The following is a 22,402-nucleotide window of genomic DNA, read 5'->3' on the forward strand; positions in this document are numbered from 1 at the left end:
TCCCCTTCCCTTTCCCTCTCCTTCCTTTTCCCCCTCCAGTGAGAAAGGAAAAGGGGGGCGAATCCTACTAGGAGTGGAGTCCTAGTAGGACTCCCCCCATGGCGCACCCCTCCTGGCCGGGCTCCTCCTCCTCTCCTCCTTTATATACGGGGGCAGGGGGCACCCCATAGCACATCAATTGTTCTCTTAGCTGTGGGTGGTGCCCCCCTCCACAGTTTACTCATCCGGTCATAGCGTCGTAGTGCTTAGGCGAAGCCCTGCGTGGATCACATCACTATCACCATCACCACACCGTCGTTTTGATGAAACTCTCCCTCAACCATCTGCTGGATCAAGAGTTCGAGGGACGTCATCGAGTTGAATGTGTGCTGAACTCGGAGGTGCCATACGTTCGGTACTTGATCGGTTGGATCACAAAGACGTTCGACTACATCAACCGCGTTAACCTAATGCTTCCGCTTTCAGTCTACGAGGGTACGTGGACACACTCTCCCCCTCTCGTTGCTATGCATCCTCTAGATAGATCTTGTGTGATCGTCGGAATTTTTTGAAATTGCATGCTACGTTCCCCTACAACAAGAATAAAGTTGCATAGTAGACAGTAGTGGTGCACTACAGGAAGTTTGTAATGGTTTAGTGTCGCCTTCAGGACCAACCATGAGTGAGGATGATTCGTTGGGGGTGACTTAGAGGGACACTAGTGTGAGATAGTTGGTGGCGTTCGGGAGCTTTAGCTTTCACACTTCTCAAATGGAGATTAGCATTCCCCAAAAGTGTGAACTTCGGGATACATCTGCGTCTCCGACTTCTATGGTTGTTCTGTGCTTGCGCCTTTGCTTGTGCTTTCTTGCTAGCTAACTTGTTTCTCTTGCTTCCTGGTGAGTTAGCGTGCTTTCCATATAGGTTGTTCTCACCGTAGAGTGCATATATGGTGAACTTACTTTATTCGCACCTACCATAAAATTGACAAGTGAAGCTAAAATTTTGTAGTCTCATATTCACCCCCCTCCGGTCGACCTATTTGATCCTTTCAAGGTGTACATCAACCCTGGCTCCACAACTTCGCCAAGGGAAAGGACAACACCGTCACTTGGACTATGTATGTATAATATGAATATTTCATCGGATGTTCTGAGAGAGTATATATGTGAATTGAAAGAAATTTCATATGGCCAAAAGCACTGGATGCCATAGAATGCAACACATGTCGGTTAACCAGGATAGGTAAAAATAGCAGCATAACTATCTTGTTTCTTGCTAGCTTTACCAGGATAAAACAACACTCTTGTTGAAATTCACTTCCAATCCCGAGAGAAGTTCAAATAAAATAATAATTAACTTTACATTCTTAGCACTTTTCAAATCATCATCATTCATTAAACATAAAAGCAGGGTCATTTGGATATTCCAACATGTTAACACCATGGGAATTAATCTTGACCTAAATTCTAAATTAAACCATGTTTGTGTGCCTTTTACATAAGTAGGTGTAATGTATCTATTGCAATATTAAACATAATAGGAGAAAGGGAGCCCACCCATCTCAAACCTTTTTTTGTTTCTAACAAAGGTTTAGTCTAGTCATTTACCATCACATCTACTTTACCTCTCTGCAGCTTGCATGACCTAATTAATGTGCTTAGTAGAAATATATTTTTCTCCATACCAAGTTTTAGAAATTTCTAGTTAATTTTGTGATATGCCTTATCAAAATATATTATAAAGAAAATTGCATCATCTATTTTCTATGAATTTCATGCAACACTTCATTTAAATCAGTGACACGACCAAGTATATGTCCACCTTTTATGGATGCAGCGTGTACTAGAGCAGCTATTTATTAGCTCCCATGATAGCTCTGTTATTAATGACCTTAGTAAAAACCTTGAAAATAACATTGAGCAGGCAAATGGGTCTATATTGCTGCAAAGTACTAGTTCCAGATTTAGGCAGTCATATAAGCAAGCCATAATTAAATCTATTCAAATCTATTTTTCATTATATAAATCACTAAACAAAGCAAGAAAATCACTTCGCATGATATGCCAACATTTATGCTAAAACTCTATTGTCAAACCATGAAGGCCAAAGACCATCTTATGTTTCATATAAAAAAACTACAATCCTAATCTGTTCTAAAGTAACTTCTCTATCTAAAGTGTACTATCTAGATCATCCAATAAAACAGGCACATCTCTATCTCTATATCTATATTACTTAAAAAGAATGTATGGTTTCATATTTCACTTTCTTCCCACCATCCCTTCGTCCAACATCCGACCCACCACCGATTTTCCTGGTTTTCCATCCCTAATCTTTGGTAACTCAATAAACAGCAAAAAATCCGATATGTAAACAAACAAATATTAATCAATATCTTACCTTTGGTAATCCAATAAAGCAGATCAATCACAGGCACATACCTATTTTGACAGTTTAAGACAAGATTGAAAATTTACACTTTATATAACCAAAACATTATTTTATTTTGTCTACTTGTTGTGCATCAAAATTTACCCCATACGATCATCTTATTTTGTTAAAAAATATTTGGTCCCCGTGGCAACGCACGGGCACATACCTAGTCAACATCAAGTGAAGTATTCAGCATATCAGCAGGTCCAAATACATCCTTATAAAATGTAGTGGCAAATAAGAATAGATCTCTATCTCCATGCATCACCTCATTACAAGACGTCCTAGATTGGTTTCCGGAGCAGTGGCCCATTTACGGTGGCCTAAGCAGGACTCGGCCATAGCGCAACCAAAATGCCCATTGACGCTCTGGGATAATCAAGGAGATTGGGGTCGTCAAATAGCATGATCCAATGGCAGTGAGCATCAAATCATTATGGTTGCTCATAGGTAGTTCCATTTTTTTGTTTTTTTGTTAAGATACATAATTTTTTCCCTACTACGAGCTTTAGACATGAAATAAGAAGTTAGAGCATTTCTCCTTAAACCTTTGCAATCATTTAATTTCCCCTGTTTATGAATTTTCTATAAATCTTCTTCTATTTTTTCTTAGCTAGATAGTTATCTCTACTCAGCCTGCTAATTCACTTTCTTTATCTACATCATCAATAGCCTGCACAAAGAAAAATGTCTGCTTTTTTTCTAAAACCACACATAAATCAGGTTCCAACCCTTAAGTTTCTTTTCCTAAGAATTCTAGCTCTATTTTGCCACTGATCATATCCTGTACACTCCTACCACAGTAAACATCACACGAAAACATAAGTAACCACTATATCTAGATCGTCTCTAAAAAACCAGCATAACTCAAATTTAAAATGTTTCATTATCAGATATAATAAAATCAATTATAAGTACTCCCTCCATTCACAAGTATTTTCTTGGAAAATGGTGGATTTTATGGACTCAAAATAAAGCATCAAGTGGATAGAAACACAATAAGCATACACCCGGTCACTGGACAGTTAAGATACACACAACCAGTCAACACACACAAATAAACACGCCGGTAAAGAGCAAAGTCATATAATATCAAAATTATGCCTAAGTGAAGAAGAAGAAAAACCAAGCGATTAAAACAGCAATCGGCAAATATAAAAAGATGTTCTAACTTTCTTGTGAATGGATGTAGATAGAAATGTTTTAGTATGTTTATTCATTCATTTCAGTATGCATGTAGTTCATATTGAAATATTCAAAGCACCTTATATTTGTGAGCGGTGGGAGTATCAGATATCCTGCCCCTACGCAAACAATTTCGCCAAGATCGCAAGCCATACAGTAACAAAAGAACCAAACATCTAGGGAGATTCGGTAGAATCACTAATCAGAGGACAAGACCCCCTGGCAATGCATGGCACTAATCAAAGCTATAGGTCGTCGCCTAGCAGTCTCTCTATGTAACACCCCGGATATGACTTTCCCAATTTGTACTCCAACTCTTGCCGTTTCCGGCGTTAAGTTATTTTATTTTCTCGGGTTCGGGTTTTCGTCTTCGTGTGTTGTTATCGTTGTCATGCATCTCATATCATGTCATCATGTGCATTGCATTTGCATACGTGTTCGTCTCATGCATTCGACCATTTTCCCCGTTGTCCGTTTTGCATTCCGGCGCTTCGTTCTCCTCCGGTGGTCATTTCTACCTTTCTTTCGTGTGTGGGGATTAATCATTTCCGAATTGGACCGAGACTTGCCAAGCGGCCTTGGTTTACTACCGGTAGACCGCTTGTCAAGTTTCGTCCCATTTGGACTTCGTTTGATACTCCAACGGTTAACCGAGGGACCGAAAAGGCCTTGTGTGTGTTGCAGCCCAACACCCCTCCAATTTGGCCCAAAAACCCACCAAAACCCTCTCCATCATCTAGATCGTTCGATCACGATCGCGTGGCCGAAAACCGCACCTCATTTGGAGCTTCCTAGCTCCTCCTACCTATAAAAAGGTATCTTCCCCGAAAATCCCGGGTCATTCGCACCCTAACCCTAGCTCCCCGCTCATCCGCGCGCCGGACACGTCCGCCCGCGCGCCGGACATCGCCGCCGCCCACTCCCGCTGCGCCACGTGGCGGGCGCCCCACATCGCCGCCTCGCTCCCACCTCCGGCCCGCGCGGCCCGCGACCGGCCCCCGCGGCCCGGTTCCGCCGCGCCGCCCCACGCGACGCCCCGCCGCCCTCGCCTCCAACTCCGGCAGCCCGCGCCGCCCTGCGCCTTCGCCGCCGGCCGCCGTCGCCCGCTTCGCCCCGCCGCCCGCGCCCCGGTGCCGGTCGCCGCCTCCATCGTGCCGCCCCGCACCGGCCAAGTCCCCGGCGAGCGTCGCCGGATCCGGCCACCCCGGCCTCTCCTTCGGTCCCTCGAAGCTCCAACGCATCTCCGGCGACCTCGACTTCCGGCGGTGAACAGTGATTCCGATGGACCTCGTAATCCGCGCAGATCTCGGATTTGAAAATATCTCGGTTGACTTTTTGCCCGAAACCCTAGTTCATGTGCCCATCTTCATCATACTATAACTTTGCCTCCGTAACTCCGTTTTTGGCATATAGCATATCAAAATGTTCATCTCAGAGAGTACATCATTTCATTCCATTGCATCATTTTCATTTGAGTTCATCTTGATGCCCGAAATGCTGTTAGAAGAGGGCTATTTGAGATAATTGTCAGATCTGCTACTCCATTTAGATATTTGTCATTTTTGCCATGATTATTGTGTGCATGTTATGACCATGAGCTCTACATATGTTTTGTTAAAGGTTGTGCCATCTTTCCAGAGGTGTAACCCATGTATTTTTGTGATGTGTATGGTGACTAGCACAAGCTTGCAAAGTGAGGCACTTGGTAATGCTGATTTCAGGGATTTAGCATTTCCACTAAGTCCTTGACCTGTTTATTTCATATGGCCATATGTTCATGTTGTTTCCTAGTGATTCGTGCCTCTTTTGAGGATGATCAGCAAAGATGTTTTGTTAATATTGTAGTGCTCTATCCATTCATGTCTTTATTTGCAATTATGGAGCACCCTAGCTTGAGTCAATCGAGCTCTACTTTTGCTACTTCGTGAATCTGGGCAGATTGTCTACTTGTTAGCGATTTTGCCGATGATGTTGTAGTTGATCCGTGCATGCTATGCTATTGTTCTTGCCATGTCTAGCTTGCATTTTGTGTATTCTTGATGGGTGTATGCTTAGCTTGTCATGACTTGCTCCGTAGTGAGTGCATCGAGCTTGTATACATGCCTACTTGATATCTGTTTTCAGCATGCTCCGGTTTTCACTAAGTCTGGAACTGATTGTGTTTTTGCCATGTTCACATGCTTGCAATTGTATTTTCTGATCCCTTTTGGCTCAAGGTCACTAAGGGACTTTTGTTAAGCTCTTTGAGTAGCTCCATGCCATGCTTTACTTTGCCATGTTCAGGTCCTATAGCATGTAGTTTTGTTGCTCCGAAGAGTGCTACCTGATCTGAAATTCCAGACAAGTGTTAATTTCACTAAGTCTGAGATCTGTCTGCCATATGCATTTTTGCCATGCTTGTTTGAACCTGTTAATGGATGAATTGGCCGTAGCTCAGTGCTAGACTTTTGTTAAGCATCATGAATACATCCTTGCCATATATTTTGTTGTCATATTTGGATGTTGTAGCTTGTTCATCTCATTGCATTTAGATGGCTACTTGTTGTAAATCGCAGACCGGTGTCATATTTGTCTTGCTTGCCATTTCCAAACCGTAACTCCGATTCCGGCATTCTTTATATCGTTTTCAAGCGATTTCATCTCATCTTTCCAGTGGCACACTTGGATTTCCAAGTTGAGGCCAGGTTCATGCATTCCTTGTCAAATCTTGCATATGCATCTCCCATCGCATCCCGCATAGCATACCATATTTGCATCATGTTGTTTGAGTTGTGCACGTGGTTGATTGTGTTCCGTTTGCTTGTTTGTCTTGTTTGGGTAGAGCCAGGAGACAAGTTCGCTAACGAGGAGCCCGTTGAGTTTGCTTTCGAGGATCCAGTCAACTCTGACAACTTTGCAGGCAAGATGATCATACCCTCGAAATCACTACTATCTTTGCTATGCTAGATTGCTCGCTCTTTTGCTATGCCAATGCTTCGATGCCTACCACTTGCTTTCAAGCCTCCCAAATTGCCATGTCAAACCTCTAACCCACCATGTCCTAGCAAACCGTTGATTGGCTATGTTACCGCTTTGCTCAGCCCCTCTTATAGCGTTGCTAGTTGTAGGTGAAGATTGGAGGCCGTTCCTTGTTGGAACATTTATTTACTTGTTGGGATATCATTATATTGCCATGTTATCTTAATGTATCTATATACTTGGTAAAGGGTGGAAGGCTCGGCATCTCGCCTAGTGTTTTGTTCCATTCTTGCCGCCCTAGTTTCCGTCATATCGGTGTTATGTTCCCGGATTTTGCGTTCCTTACGCGATTGGGTTATAATGGGAACCCCTTGATAGTTCGCCTTGATTAAAGCTTTTCCAGCAATGCCCAATCTTGGTTTTACCATTTGCCACCTAGCCTCTTTTTCCCTTGGGTTTTCAGAGCCCGAGGGTCATCTTATTTAAACCCCCCCCCCCCCCGGGAGGCCAGTGCTCCTCTGAGTGTTGGTCCACCTCGTCAGCCGCCGGTGGCCACCAGGGGCAACTCTGGGCCGGCCTAACGGAAGTTTGGACAATCCGAGTGTGCCCTGAGAACGAGATATGTGCAGCTCCTATCGGGATTTGTCGGCACATTCGGGCGGTGTTGATGGTCTTGTTTTAACCTGTCGAAGTGTCTTGAAGAACCGAGATACCGAGTCTGATCGAAACGTCTTGGGAGGAGGTATATTCCTTCGTTGACCCTGAGAGCTTGTCATGGGCTAAGTTGGGACTCCCCTGCAGGGATTTAAACTTTCGAAAGCCGTGCCCGCGGTTATGGGCAGATGGGAATTTGTTAATGTCCGGTTGTAGATAACTTGAACCTTAACTTAATTTAAAATGAATCAACTGAGTGTGTTGCCGTGATGGCCTCTTCTCGGCGGAGTCTGGGGAGTGGACACGGTGTTGGAGTAATGCTTGCGCAGGTTGTTCTCTAGCTTCTGGCTCGCGCTTTGCCTCCTCTTCTCGCTCTCTTTTGCGAACAGGATAGCCACCATATATGCTAGTCGCTTGCTGCAGCTCCACTTATATTTACCTTGCCTTACCTATAAGCTTAAATAGTCTTGATCGCGAGGGTGCGAGATTGCTGAGTCCCTGTGGCTCACAGATTACTATTACACCAGATGCAGGGCCTGATGATTCCGCTCCAGGTGACGCGCTCGAGCTCAAGTGGGAGTTTGACGAGGACTCTCAACGATACTATATTTCCTTTCCTGATGATCAGTAGTGGTGCCCAGTTGGGGTTGATCTGGACCGTGTCGCATGTTGAGTTATCTTTTATTTTGGCGCCGTAGTCGGGCCATGAGTGTTTGGATGATGTAATGTTATTTATGTACCTTGATTGACGTGGCAAGTGTAAGCCAACTATGTTATCTCCCCTTTATTATTTATATTACATGGGATGTTGTGAAGATTACCTTACTTGCGACATATGTCTTCAATGCGATTATGCCTCTAAGTCATGCCTCGACACGTGGAAGATATAGTCGCATCAGGGGTGTTACACTCTACTCTCTACATACCCACCCAAAACTTCCTCCATTTCTTTAAGCCCAGCGTACTCGGGTTGCCCCTGCGAACATCTGACACATCGTACTGCATCATGAGAGGATTTGCTTTAACTAATTGTTTTCACAGCCGGAGCCAGTTGTATGTGCTCAGTACCTTCCTGTTATCACTTTGTCAGCATCAATCCAATCCAATCTAATCCAAACCAATGAATCTAAGCTGCCCGTTTAATTTTCGCGATCGGTGGTAGCCAACGACCAACCGATCTAGCTGCGTGATGAACTTGTTCGTCTACCCAATTAACGCGCTACGAACAGATTCCCTGTCTGTCAGTCTGTCTGTCACATTGGTCTAGTAGTACTAGCACACTACATGCATGCATGATTGGCTGCATCAATGCAGGAGCAATTTGACTATTCCAGAACGAGATACCATCTGTTCCTGCAACCTCCTGCACACACAGGCTGACATATGCTTCCTGTTTAGATTCTTCGGTTTGTGGGTGGTAAACTAATGACATATGCTTGCTGTTTAGATTCTCCAGTTTGCGAGTAAACTAGGCTGTTTGTGCGTGTTTCAACGGTCCTTGATTGGAATATTGTTGTTGAGCGTTACTGTTGATGTCGCCCACAGAGAGCGTACCCCTTGGATTCTGGTATGGGCCGGGGTGCACGCACATATCACATGTGAGACGATCCTCCTGACAAGTGCACCGACTAGCTGCTGGTACGTACGTGTTGATGCGAGACGGTGCGATGGTGATAAATTATGTCACCTCGGCTGGGTTTCCCACGATCGGTGCACATATTCCTGTTCGGCTTGTCTGAAAAGATGCCATGTGTTGCAATGCCCTCGTACATGATGGACATTAATAACTGTAGTTGCTTTTGGAAGTACTGTGTAGTTTTCTCCCTAATCATCACTTGGTTTAGCTTATCAGGCCTGATATGTAGTCACAGCTACACCATGACTAGCGTGGGTCTGTAGGGTCAGCAAATATACACGCACTGTGCGTTTGATTGTTTTGCGAATCATATACGCTGTATGTTGACGTCCACTGGTATACAAACCCAACCGGAGACTGTCCGGAAACCTTTCGGACGGTTTTCCTTGCCATTTTTTATGTGAAAATAAGAGTACGCACAAGAGTTTAGACAGGTTTAGGCCCTCACTGAAGAAGGCACGATGGACTCAGTTGCCTCCAGTTGCTCACATGACAAAGGCGGCCTCCATATGCTCCATGGAGAGAGGCGAAACAGGTCCCACACATTGTTGTTGAGGCTCGAGTATGATCTGCAGCACGGGAGCAACGACCACGGCGATGGCCTCGCCTACGGCGGTAGACGACATAGGAGGCAAGGCAGACAATGACGATGATCTGACCTTGGCACGAGCGGAGAAACAGCCGTAGAGCTATGTCCCCTTGTTTTCTACGAAACCAACACCAGACACATGAGAAGGACACGACGTCGAAGCAGTCGGCAACATAGTCGGCACGAGAAAGAACATGCTCAAGGTAACCTCCGCCTGCTCCAGAAAGCTCCCAACCTGCACCAGCAAGCCTCGCGGCTTCTCGGACAGATCTACCAGAGCGAACTGGAACTCCACTTCAGACGGGGTTGCGAGCAAGCGATACCAAAGACGACATATGCCCAAGATCCACGACAAAGCGCCACGGAGGGAAGTGCGGACTTCATCGGACTTTCACAAGAAGTTGAAGCTTGACGATGCTCAATGCCAAGGCAGGGCACGGACGGCATAACAAGGCGTGCCAACGAACTGAGTGGACACCAAGAGTTGCGGCACTCGGGTGCACGGTGACTGTTCCCCAAACAGCGGAAAGTCTGGTCCTATTTTGGGCATGTATAATGGTTCTATCTTAAGAGTGTCACGTAGGATAAATGATGAGGTAGAGGAGAGAGAAATCATAAGAGAAGGCTTGTCTTATCTTATTTAAAAAAAGACAAGAGATGATCTATTAGCACAATTTGTCTCACCATGTTTTTAGGAACAACTAATTATTGAAGATAAGACAAAGAGATGACTCGTTGTAGACATGTTTTTTTGTCATCTCTAATTTAAATGTAAAACTTAAAATAAGACTATCTTATCAACCATTGTACATACCCTATGTAGAATCAATTTCTATCTTGTATGTACAGCCACCGCATAGCCAGCCGAATAACGGTTCTATACAAGAACGAATGACCGATCATAGTTGTCTCGTAAGTACAGTAGATTCGAAAAAGATTACACACCTACAGACAGGAGAGATGAGAATGCCAAGCGGGCTGCGGATGGCCCCCACGTGATCGGATATCCATGCACGTGAAAATGCTCTGCAAAGGGAAACAAACTGTGTGCGTGCGTGCGTGCCAGTCCCACAGGAATACGCAAGGCGCGCACACGTGAAGCAACAACGGCACACTGGAATGGAACGGACGGCACAGTCGCGCACGCGTGCGTCGTCGGCCGGGGCCGTACACGATGTGCAGCAAAAAGTCACGAGCTCGTAGCCCCATTCATCCGCTACTGCTCGCTACCTGTACGTCGGGGTCGGGCTAGGGACCAAAAACAGCGGCACGTGCATGCAGGGAGCCGCAAGTGTACGTGAAACGTACGCGTGCCGTGTGGGCACTCCGATCCGTACGGTACGATCGGGTCAGGGACCCAAAGAACAGTCGGCTGAGAGCTCCCGTGCACGCACCGGGTCGAGTGAACCAGCTCTATCGGGGAATTTTAAATATGTACTCCCATATCCATATACTCCCTCTGTTTCTAAATATAAGTCTTTATGGAGATTCCACTATAAATAACATACCATTGTAGTATATAGATGTATTTTACAGTATAGATTCACTAATTTTGCTTCATATGTAGTCTATGGTCCCCCGCAAATTTTTTTAGAAAAATATGTAGTGTGCGGTGGAATCTCTACAAAGATTTATATTTAGGAACGGGGAGAGTATTTATGATAAGTCTAATGAAGCTAGTTTGATGTATAGTAGATGTTGACATGTTTTTTGACCAGGAACAAATGAAAGCTTCCATTAATAAGAACGGAAGGGGGTAGTATAGATATTGGCTACTACTAACAAGTATACTATGGAATCTATATATGGCAAGTCCAAAAAAGAATGTTGAGATGGTTCGCTGCCAGCATGTACCACATAATACTACTGCCATACTTGTGTTTGCGTGTGCGGGTTGACGGTACGATACGTTGGACGTTGCACTGACACAACCATCGGTAGCACTCCATTGGAAGGAATGGAGCGTGTACGTACCATTTAACCTGCTTTGGCATGGACATGGCCAAATTGCATACGTATCCTGTTCATTCCGATATCATATAGGGATCTCAATTATATACCACGCCGCTTCCGGCAAGAGGGAGCCATACTCTTTTGTAGCCATCCTCCCGTCTATTTGTGCTCTGCTCACAAGCCAAGCCCAAGCAGCAGCAGACACGCGAAAGCAAACTCACAAGGAGCGAAGAAGAAACCCAGCTAGGAGCGTCTGGTGCATTGGAGCAGGAGACCAATGGCGGGCCTCGGGTTCGAGGAGACGGAGCTCCGGCTCGGCCTGCCAGGCGGCGGCAACGAGGCCGAGGAGGCGGCCGCCGCGGTGAGGAGCTCCGGCAAGAGGGGCTACGCCGAGACCATCGACCTCGTGCTGAAGCTGGAGCCTGCGTCGGCGGCCGCGCCGCCGTCTGGGGACGACGAGGAAGTGGCCGACGGTGTCGCGGAGGCGCAGCCGCCGTCTCCGGCTGCTGTCGACGGGCAGTTGAAGCGGTCGCCGAGCCAGAGCAGCGTGGTCACCACCGCGCAGCCAGACGCGGACCCCGAGAAGCCGCGCGCGCCCAAGTACGTCCTCCTCCTCCTCGTCCCTCGTTACTTTTTTTGCATGCAAATGTGATTCCCTGTTACGTACTAGCTCGCTCCAGAAAAATCTCAAGGCCCTCCCGTGCCCTCAAAGAAGAGGATCATTCATAGTTCTTAGGATGAATGTGCTTTAATTTTCGGAAGAAAAATGTATTCCCTCCGTCCCATAATATAACGTTTTTGATACGACTAGTGTCAAACACGTTCTTATATTATGAAACGGAAGGAGTAGTACAGTATGTTTTGGAACTAGCCTAGGAAAAGGAAACTAAGCTTTTATAATTACAACATCATGCGTGCATGCTTCACTCTAGCACACAAATTTTAGTGGCATGCACGCTTGTGTGAGGGGGGAAAAGAGGAAAAGGCACTTCTGCACCGGCGTTTCCGGGGGAACGAGGGTACGTACAGTGATGAATGCAGCGACGCATGTGGTGGGGTGGGCGCAACAATGGCACGGGGAGAAGCGCAGCCAGTGCCGGCCCTGCCGACACGATAAAAAGGAAAAGGAACCTACTATTTCCCCCTGCAAACTGTGTCTGCACTAGCACTGCATGTCCTCGCTCGTCGCCATCATCATCATCACCGCCACCCACAACTTCTCTAAGTAAACAGTTAGTATTGATTAATTGATTGATTCATGTTTGGCACGTGGAGCAGGGCGCAGGCGGTGGGGTGGCCGCCGGTGCGGTCGTTCCGGAGGAACATGCTGGCGGCGGCGCTGGTGAAGGTGAGCATGGACGGCGCGCCCTACCTGCGCAAGGTGGACATGGGCACCTACAAGAGCTACCAGGAGCTGGAGAGGATGTTCAGCTCCTTCACCATCGGCAACACTCCGACTCAGGGGATGACGGGCATGAACGAGAGCAAGCTGGTGGACCTGCTCAGCGGCTCCGACTACGTGCCCACCTACCAGGACAAGGACGGCGACTGGATGCTCGTCGGCGACGTCCCCTGGGAGTAAGTAATTAGTTAAAGCCCATGCATGCATGTTTTCTCTTCTCATGTTGGTGCTACTCACTTACTAATAATCTCTTCTTCTTCTCGCTCTGGCAGGATGTTCGTCGCGTCGTGCAAGCGCCTCCGGATAATGAAAGGATCAGAAGCCATCGGCCTCGGTCGGTGCCCTCTTAATTTTCAGATTTACGTTTGCATGCTCGATGGCCGTTTGCTAACTCCCTTTGTCTTACGGTTTTTCAGCGCCAAGGGCAATGGAGAAATGCAAGAGCAGGAGCTGATCGACGTAGTGTCCATTCCAAGATTACGACTCTGCTTGCCCCCACTCTGTACCATAATATACTACTGCTACTTCGCTACGATCCGGTCAAAGTTCCGTTATCGCCTCGATTAGTTCACTACTATCTGTATAAGTACGTATGTTCCAACTTGTTGTCATTTATACAATGTAGTATAGTATGTATACGTGAGAAAGATGTCATCGGCATGTCACTGTTTACGCACTACAGTAGTCAATATATGCCTTGTCATTTCCGTTTAGCGCACAGAAAAGGCAGAAGATGCCCTTCCATTATTTTTTATCCAGAAGAAAAGAAGTCAGATGGTGGGTACCCTACCACCACCAGTTTCCACTGCAGGGATCTTGCAGTTTGTCCAACAGCAGCGCTCAATTATCACGCTGCCGTTGGACAAATAATCGCCCGGCAGCCTTGTTTAATTATGATTATGAAGCTGCTCCGTGGCGTCCAGGTTCATTCCTCTGTGTTAATTAGACGTGTGTGTACACAAGAAACATTGCCAATGTTTCATGCGCTGGCGGTGTGATGCACACTCAAAACGCCCATCTCCATATACTCCCTCCTTTCCGGTTTATAAGGCTCAATTCAAAAATCTCATCAACCAAGGTAGATGATGAGTGGTGAAATATTTTTTGTAGTTTGCAAAAGCATCCAATTAATGCTCTTGTTTTCCTCAAAAAATTGTGTTTACGGATGCATTAATTACAACGCATGCATACATAAAATGCATGCATTGGTCAGTTTTCTCTTAATACTTGCATGCAATGATTTAATGCACCTTGAAGTCTGAACATGTGATGGGGAACTACCAAATTAAGTCTTATAAAATGGAAAAACTAAAATTTTGAGATAAGCCCTATAAACTGAAAAGGAGGGAGTACTACATCTCTGAGCCACCTAAAGCAGGGGACAAGGCCATGTGCGTAGGGCCGGATAGGGGGATCATGTTCTTATACAAATTTATTTTCTTCTTTTTTTGAGCCGAGTTCTCATACAAATTTCAGTGGCGTCATACACTGCCGCATAGCTGTATTCTATGGCAAGGGTGCGATTTATTGCTCCCTGGTTAAGCAATTAAAAGGGTGCAGCAACTTTGGTTGGCTCCTTTCATGCCACAAGTCCATCCGTCCCATAATACTGTATAAGATGTTATCACATCAAAAAGTAGTATCCAATAGGCGTTTGGAGTTGAAGGTACTACGTTATATTACGCATGACATGTTTCCTTGGAGGATCTTGTGTCCCCTAGCGATGATGACAAGCTTCAAGAAGTGCGGTGATTTTCTATTGCTCCAACTAGAGCAAGCAAAAGAATCTTACATTATTTTCCTCCGTCTCGCAAGTCCAATCAAGTGGCATGACAGCAAAGATTGCCGGCATAAAGACTTTCTCCCTCACAACTGAAGGAATGGCATTTCAACAAGCATCTGGTCTAACAGGAAAGATTGACTTTATATGTGTCTGTACTAAGCAATGCAGCTGAACATGCCTGGCGGAATAGTTTAAATGATTCACAACTTTATTGCACCAAAAAATAATATGGTTACATATTAATTAGGCCAAGCGGAGCACACCAGTGGGAACCCAAAAACCAGTTGATGCAAGTTTCACTTCCATGTAGCAGCTTATACAACAGGCACATTACATATATTATGGGTTTGGAGGTGCACAAAACAAATAAATAAATACTCACCAATTGTCTAATTTCACAAATCAGAGTGCGCACAATGAGCGGTTCTCTAGCTTGTTATTATTAATCAAGAATCAAGATGAACAATGCACTCCGACCGCTTGAATCCAATCCATATTTTGTCCTCGGGTAGCTGAAACAAACAAGAGAGTCAGCGCATGCATCGGTAGGATGCTTAGGAGATATCACGCGATGCGTGAAATGATGCTTGCCTGCTCTTGTGGGAACTGTGACAGCTGAACCCGTTTTGAACCGTCTGCTAGCCGCTTGCATGGAAGATGTGGTTCAGCTGCAGCGAACTCATTCAGAACCTGGCAAAATTTGTGGCAATACATTGGAAAACGAAGACAGGGGCAATGCTCTTTCACCTTTGTTGACTCAAAACTGTAAAGGTAAGTTGGCGGGTTTTCTTTCTTGTACCGGTTAATTTGTTGGGTGCCACTATATTTTTGTAAGTGTGCTGCTGTGCTTGAATTAATAAATTATTACAACTCAATTTAGCTCTTTCAGTTTGTTTCCGTTTCAAAAGTCCAAACTAAATTTTATTCTGGTTCATGTTTGTGTTAACTATGCAGTAACCATGTGTGAGGCTTGAACCAATTGCCAACTACCGGTAAATTATGATATATGGCGAAAAACGTTGGCTAACAGCATTATATTATGGCTTCATTTCATAGTTTACCACCAGAATGTTTCTCCACTACACTCTGAAATGCCAACAGTATCAAAAGCAACTAACTTCGTCATTTTTAACTTAAACAAATTATATGGTAACCTGATACACCATCAAATGTTGCCTGACACATGGATAGAATGCGGAGTCACGGCCATCACTACTACCGTGATATATCTAACATCCACATATAGCCAGATTGGTGCCAGTAATGCCTAGTATTATGACAAAAATGATACAAGGTGACGATACTATGGATGGTAGATCAAGTGCCAACCTGATAGGAGCAAGAAATCAAAACCATCAGGAGATTGACGGGAGTACCTAGGTTTTCGTATACAGGTGGGCTTTAGTAGTATCCTTCATGTGTGCTGTTTGGGCCTGTAGACCTACAAAGTTGGAGGGCCCAGGATGTCACCTAAGCCTGCTATATCCTTTTTAAAGGAAAACAGAACATCTCAAATGATTCAGGTCCATATGAGCCCAGGCCAAAAACTCACTTCTAAGTGTTGGAAACAATCAGACAAAAATCATGTTCATAATTTTGGAGACACTTTGGGAGAAAAATCATGGTCCATATAAGCCCAGGCCAAAAATTCAGTTCTATTTTGGTTGATATCTGAAACTGCCAATTTTAGGCAAAAATTTATGATCATGTATGTGCTCTGTAACAAATACTCTGTAGATTTACAATTAGTATACACTCCTAACTTGTTTTATTTGCATACCATACAAATGGTCAGATTTTTTATCCGAAATTTTCAGGCTCATAATTCATCGTACAATGTGTATATACAATTGTTTTTATGACTGATACAACTTTGAAGTGATGTTTTTGAATTGTTAACTGGCAGCAGAAAATCCGCAGTTGGTTAGTATGCTACTATATACTTTTTTAGGTAGGCTGCAACAACTGCTTTGCGGTGCATAAGAGATAAGGGGTTTGTTACAACACCTTAGGCTACAACATAGTTACACGCTACATAGGGCAGACTGTAATAAAGTAGGTGCACTGCTTCCAATAGTATGATTCCTAAGCTAAAGAAGCTTACAGCCTGATACACCTTCAGCTTCACAGCTTACTCCTTGCTAGACTCCAGTTGATACACATTGCTTCATTAGATTCTTTCTGTTTATCAGTTTCTGAAGGGAAAAAGGCAAGCCAAAAACCAAGAGCCAAATTAAATTATTTTTTCCACCAAATAGGAAAACGTCGCTATTTTCTCTAACTGAAATGCAGTTCAGACAGGAGTAAACTTTTTAGTTCAGTTCTGGTTTGTTTGGTTCAGTCTAATTATGCACACGCTTGCACATATTGGGTGGACCAAAAACACTGGTGAGCAAAATTCTTAAACAATATAAAGCTAATACTGAGATAGCATATTTCTCACTTCTTTTTTGAGATTATAGTTCCCACTTTCTGATTGCAAACAGTTACTGCTTAGCACTTCAAACATGTTCATCCAATAACCTTGAAACTACTGGCCAGCGCACATAAAGAAAGGGGTTTTGGAAGAAAGCTCAAGCTGAAATGAAAGTTCACTTCGGGGGTGAGGAAATGTTTTAACAAAGTAATACCTGGTTTTTTATTGCACCAATCAACATATCTTGGCATCCAAATGCATGTACATTCTTCAGATTTGGGCACTGAAGTAGCAGCCGCTCTGCAAAATATTTAAATTGTTTATAATAATAAAAGCGGCTACCAACTTTACAGCCTCATGAAAAAGTGACACAATACCTGGGTGTAGATTTGTACAAGTGTTGAGGTTCAGATCAATCAACTCTGGGCATTTCACATACAAAGCCTGCCATATGTGAAATTAGTAACAAGACTATATCCATAAAGGACGTGAGTGAATCTCTGCTGGCAAAATTTGAAGGCTTACATCTATTGCTGAACAGCCCCATAGACTGAGCTTCTTCAAATTATCATGCTTTATGATTAGCTTTTGGCGCATAGGTTGCTTTTTTAAGGTGGGTAATTTTGGGCACAATCTAATCCTTCCATTGATCTCACCAAAATAAGCCCCCTGTTTTTCATTCTGCAAGTTGGAACGTAAGCTCATTCCACAGTCCATGAGCTGAAGTAGTGGCAATTGTGCTGTTGCGGCCTGGATCCCACCTAGAAAACACATAGAGAGATTCTTAACACTGGAACATGTAATGGTTGACTGGCGAATTCATTTTCGGTGGAGCAGAAATAAAAAACCATGAAATTCATATAAAGCTTACATGTAGTAATATTTGGGCAGAGAGCAAGGAGCAGCCTCGATAAAGTATGAGGGAACGCCTTGCAGATCATACCAACACCACTATCACTGATGCTAGATCTGAGGTATAATAAAAAAAACAAGTAACTGCATAAGCTAATTTGAAGTATCACGCCATATGAAAATAATCATCACCTTTATGTTAATTCCATTAACTTTAGTTTTATATCCAAAAGGATATATTGGAGCTTACCCACTTAAATCAAGCAATTCCAAGCTTGCACAAGATCTGACGATAGATGCAACAGCTGCATCTGTCATTTTTGAACCGAGAATCAAGGATAGCATGCACAAGCCCCTGATGAAGCAATAATGAGATTTGAGATTTAGAGGTTGAAATATTATGAAACTGGAATTATAGTGAGAAGAGAACTATAATGCTATAGCTCAGATACAACAAGATTCTGGCTCGGCTACTTTGGGTCAGCCTGAGGGCTGGGAACAGTTTGTTTTCTGTTTTGTCTCGTTTCTAATAAAAATGGGGCAGGGGGAACCCCTTCTCTTCAAATAAAATAAAAAGAACTATAACGCTAGAGTTCAAATACAACAAAATTGTGCTAAGAGCATGGTGGGGTAGAAATATACCTGAGGTTGGCACCCTCTAGAGCGGACACGGCTTCATTAGATAGTTGAATTGATGATATGTGCAAATTTCTTAAGTTAGGGCACGATCGGCCCAGGCCATCCATCAAACTAACCAGGTCAGTACATTCAGTACTTTGTTGTGTGAAACACAGGGAGAGCTCGCTCATATTAGGGCAGCTTATGACCTACAACAAATTTGTGTCCAATGAATTCATGCCCACAATAAAGTTGATATAACTGTAAATACTAATAGCACACAATATTACCGATTCCGAAAGGGAGCAAAGATCTGATAGCCAAAGGACACTAAGACTTGACGAGCTTAGATTAAGAAAACCAAGATTAGAGCAACCACCGATTTTGAGAACTGAGAGAGAACGCTTCTCTGAAACAAGTCGACTTAGCTCCTCTCTGTTAGAATAGACCAACTTAAGTTAATATAGGAGCTGAACACGGAGATTGTGTGAACCTTCTATCCATTTGCATGACATTGCTATTTCAAAATCAACACATATTCAACACAACTTGCATGGCAAGAAAATGGAACATAGACTAGTTTCATGCAAGCATAACATAACATGGTGTGACAAATCAACCAACAAAAGATCCAAAAATAATCAACCTGCAATTGCATTACATATGAAAAAAAAGTACAAATCCTCATTTACAAGGTAAAACTAAAATCACACCTTAACTGTATCTGACCTTGCAAGGTAGGCAACTATTAGTTGAGAAGAGAAGACACCTTTAAAACTAGTGATTCAAATTATAACAAAGCAAGTGTATTTGATATAAAATAGTGTAAACTAAATAACTAAATTTCAAAAAAGATGTATAGATGCCAACATTGCGTTTAGGATGTACGAGTAATGTTAGAGTTACAACATACCCAGTCATATTGTTGATTGCCTTGTCGGCCATGGTGATCTCCAGAGTTTCCAAACTTGAACAGGAAAATGCAAGACATGACAGCATGGTGGCATCAACAGCACTGAATCAAACATATACAAATAAGATACATGTCCCCAGTGAACACCTTTTATCGGCATAGGAAACAAACACGGGAGGACTGGAACTATATTAATTGTCGCTTTTGCTACATCCAAAACAATGCATGGCTTTTACTAATCCACTCGCATCAACTTGGGTGCATACAGTAATTTCATTGTAAATAAGCATGACAGAGAAACATATACTGAAGCACCAAAGCTAGATTTTAACGATGTTGCTTTGACCATATTTGGAATATCACAAAGCATTTACTTCACTTTAGGTTCAACTTACGTGCATATGATTATTTCACCATACATAACCAACAGCTGGATGTGAAAAGTTTTAAGAGACACAGAAGACAAGCAGTCTTGTCTTGTCATTAACAAGGCCCTGACTGCACACAACAATTGCGCACACAGATTCTAAAACCAGAAGTGGCATGTATAATCTTATACCAGAATATTATGGATGATAATCGATGATCAACCTGGGATGATCTATTGATCATGTATATAGAATAATGGGTCTAGCAACTACAGCATGTCACTATGTCAGTATAAGCCAACTTGTCAAATATAAATTTGATCAGTCACAACAAAGAAGACCTGAAAAGGCTCCTTTTGTTTGCACTACAAATATATGGATATTCCTTCTATGCAGACAAATGCAACAAGAAACATTATCAAATAACTGATTGCACTAACCAGTTTCTAGTGCTTTAATTATTAGTTTATGGTTGTATCCTCACAGGCTCACAAGGGATAAGCAACAATAATTTTTATGTTCGGAAATAGCATACTGTTCTCGCAGTAATTGAGCATTTTGCATCACTGTAGACCAACTCCATTCATTATGCGCTTTCTACAATTCAACCAAGGCCTGGTAGAGGCTTTAAAACTAAAGTACGGGTAAAAAATCTGCAAATCAATCTTGCAGCACCAACAGAATATTGTCCAAAACACTGAAATCTCCAAACTCATTACCCTACATGAGTTTCAGCTGGCCACCAACTCATCCAAGAGCATGTCAAATTCAATATCCACAAAGACATGCGTGATCTTCCATAAGCGAAGTTAAAAAGGCACAGACTGTCAGCATTTTCCATGATACCCTCTACTTTGACAAGTTCCTGTGCACAAACATAAATATAACCTACCACTTAGCATAGCAATCCAGAAATAAACATTCTGGAGCGAGTATCAGATCCGACGTCCGTTCACCTTGGAAGTCGTTCAGAAATCCCAGGTTCTCGATATACTACTTGTTATTATTGAATTTGTTTATATTAAGATTTTATTAGGAACATATATACTACTACTCCAGTGGTCATCTGTGTCGTAGCCTTATTAGCCATAAAAAAAAGCTGTGCATAACAGCTCGTGTCCGGAGCAGGCGCCGATCGAAGATCCAGCATCGATCTGGCCAGATCGCGTCAAATTCGCATCGCATGGGACAATATTTGTTCAGATTCGTCCGGGTCCCCTCACCTTTCCATGTGGAGGACTAGGCGCGAGAGCGCGGCGCACCGGGGGAGCAGCGCGCCGAGGAGGCCGGCGGCGGCCGGGCGGAGGCGGAGCTCCTCGGCGACGCGCCAGACCCGGTCGGCGCAGTCGCGCCAGGCGCGGCTGACGGCGGCGGCGTCCAGTACCCCCCTGGGGCCGAGCCGGCGCAGGACCTCGACGACGAGGTCGACCGGCACGGCCCGGCCGCCCAGCTCCATGGTGCGGCCGGCAAAGTCATGGTCGGGCCTGGGCTTCTTCTCGGGGGAGGAGGGCGCGGGGGTGTCGTCGAAGGAGAGGGCGCGGCGGAGGCGGGTGTCCCCGGCGGAGGAGGAGGGCGACGGGGAGGGGGGCGCGGCGCCGTCGGCGGCGGCCGGGGAGGGGAGGTTGCAGACGTGGCCCTTCTTGGGCTGGCCGCATCGGCCGCAGTTGTAGCTGCCCCGCGTCTTGGGGCGCGGCGGCGGGGGCGGCTTGGCGGGCAGCGAGGAGGAGGAGGACATGGGGTTAGGGTTTGCCCCGCCGCGGCTAGGGCTGGGGCGCGGAGGGGGAATAGCGGGGGAGGGGTGGGGCGGGAGATTGGGGAGGGATTGGCGCCATTTTTTGGGGCACCGCAGGAGGAGACCCGGATGGGAGGGTGTGGCGGAGATGAGCCCAGCCCCGCCGCGAGCGCCCGCCCACGTCGACGTGCGGTGCAACCTGCAACCCACGGCTGGCTGGCTCGCTCGAGATTGATTTTCTTTTTCTTTTCTTTTGTTTTGTTAGTTGAACGAACGACCGAGGATGATGCAAAAAACGGCACGTGCTTTCCGACGGGAACTGGTGCGGCTTTTTTCTTCCCTCTTTTGGTTTGGTTGAGAGACAAGTTCGGGTTCGGTGCGGTTGCGCCTGTTTCGGCCCTACTTCCTTGAATCGGTTGACCGGGCAAAATCGGCGTTTTCGAAATTTGGAAATGTATTGCATGTAGCAACACTCGAGCTAGCAAGCAAAAGGAACATGCCTCGCGCATTTTCTCTCTTCATTTTCTCGTTGCGGCCTCTTTTTTCTTATATAATCTACTGTAGGTTGCACCTTTGTTGACCACCGCCTTTGTCTTCTTATCCTTCGCCTTTCCATATCGAGGATCAAGATTTTATTGGGAGGGGGAAGCATAATCTACCGTAAGCAATGGAACCAATCCGTTTTAAAATCTTACAGATGGTGTCAATTGGTGGTACAATAAACAAGTTGTTTGGTGTTTGTGCAGAGATGGGATCACGACAAGTATTTTTTGGTCCATCAAGCCATTTGGTCATGTGAAAGAAAAAATGTCTTGGAACCATGTTCGTTCATCATCGGTTGGTTTTAGAAAACAGGGAGCATATGCTTGGTATGACCATCCTCATCCAAAATTGAAAGGGGTTGCTTGGAAACTTGCTACTAGGAGTA

At 44.6% G+C, this 22,402-nt stretch overlaps 2 protein-coding genes across 9 annotated transcripts; one reads left to right on the forward strand and one right to left on the reverse strand.

Moving 5' to 3' along the window:
• The first annotated feature begins 11,493 nt into the window (after nt 1–11,493).
• Nucleotides 11,494–13,505, forward strand: LOC123104942 (auxin-responsive protein IAA30). Of its 2 annotated transcripts, XM_044526892.1 has the most exons (4): nt 11,500–11,990; nt 12,669–12,968; nt 13,065–13,126; nt 13,209–13,505. In XM_044526892.1, the coding sequence occupies exons 1-4, from the start codon at nt 11,668–11,670 to the stop codon at nt 13,244–13,246; spliced, it is 723 nt and encodes a 240-aa protein (XP_044382827.1). In that variant the 5' UTR covers nt 11,500–11,667; the 3' UTR covers nt 13,247–13,505. The 2 variants fall into 2 exon arrangements, with proteins under 2 accessions (XP_044382826.1, XP_044382827.1); XM_044526891.1 differs by having other exon boundaries at nt 11,494–11,990; nt 13,065–13,505.
• A 1,257-nt stretch (nt 13,506–14,762) lies between these two features.
• On the reverse strand, nt 14,763–21,565 carry LOC123104944 (F-box/LRR-repeat protein 17). Of its 7 annotated transcripts, XR_006450609.1 has the most exons (13): nt 20,966–21,564; nt 19,375–19,476; nt 18,752–18,896; nt 18,486–18,670; nt 18,094–18,198; nt 17,863–17,960; nt 17,517–17,752; nt 17,369–17,435; nt 17,206–17,291; nt 16,680–16,770; nt 15,952–16,016; nt 15,167–15,265; nt 14,763–15,087 (listed from the first exon to the last, which is right to left on the reverse strand). XR_006450609.1 is itself a non-coding variant. In XM_044526894.1 (11 exons), exons 1-10 carry the CDS (start codon nt 21,475–21,477, stop codon nt 15,214–15,216), a joined length of 1,566 nt encoding a protein of 521 aa, XP_044382829.1. In that variant the 5' UTR covers nt 21,478–21,565; the 3' UTR covers nt 14,763–15,087; nt 15,167–15,213. The 7 variants fall into 7 exon arrangements, 2 of the variants coding, with proteins under 2 accessions (XP_044382829.1, XP_044382828.1); XR_006450612.1 differs by lacking the exon at nt 16,680–16,770 and having other exon boundaries at nt 15,167–15,243; nt 20,966–21,565; XR_006450611.1 differs by lacking the exon at nt 16,680–16,770 and having other exon boundaries at nt 20,966–21,565.
• Between the last annotated feature and the right edge of the window lie 837 nt (nt 21,566–22,402).

The sequence above is a fragment of the Triticum aestivum genome, chromosome 5A (genome assembly GCF_018294505.1).
Source record: "Triticum aestivum cultivar Chinese Spring chromosome 5A, IWGSC CS RefSeq v2.1, whole genome shotgun sequence".
Classification (NCBI taxonomy): domain Eukaryota; kingdom Viridiplantae; phylum Streptophyta; class Magnoliopsida; order Poales; family Poaceae; genus Triticum; species Triticum aestivum.

What these genes read in the sequence shown, in the direction of transcription:
- LOC123104942 (XM_044526891.1), top strand. Translation starts at nt 11,668, where the DNA reads ATGGCGGGCCTCGGGTTCGAGGAGACGGAGCTCCGGCTCGGCCTGCCA. An exon ending in GAGAAGCCGCGCGCGCCCAA is followed by an intron (nt 11,991 to 12,668) that starts GTACGTCCTCCT and finishes CACGTGGAGCAG; the next exon opens with GGCGCAGGCGGTGGGGTGGC. An exon ending in GTCGGCGACGTCCCCTGGGA is followed by an intron (nt 12,969 to 13,064) that starts GTAAGTAATTAG and finishes TCGCTCTGGCAG; the next exon opens with GATGTTCGTCGCGTCGTGCA.
- LOC123104944 (XM_044526893.1), bottom strand. Translation starts at nt 21,477, where the DNA reads ATGTCCTCCTCCTCCTCGCTGCCCGCCAAGCCGCCCCCGCCGCCGCGC. An exon ending in CTGCCCAAATATTACTACAT is followed by an intron (nt 17,753 to 17,862) that starts GTAAGCTTTATA and finishes TGTGTTTTCTAG; the next exon opens with GTGGGATCCAGGCCGCAACA. An exon ending in GGGGCTGTTCAGCAATAGAT is followed by an intron (nt 17,436 to 17,516) that starts GTAAGCCTTCAA and finishes CACATATGGCAG; the next exon opens with GCTTTGTATGTGAAATGCCC.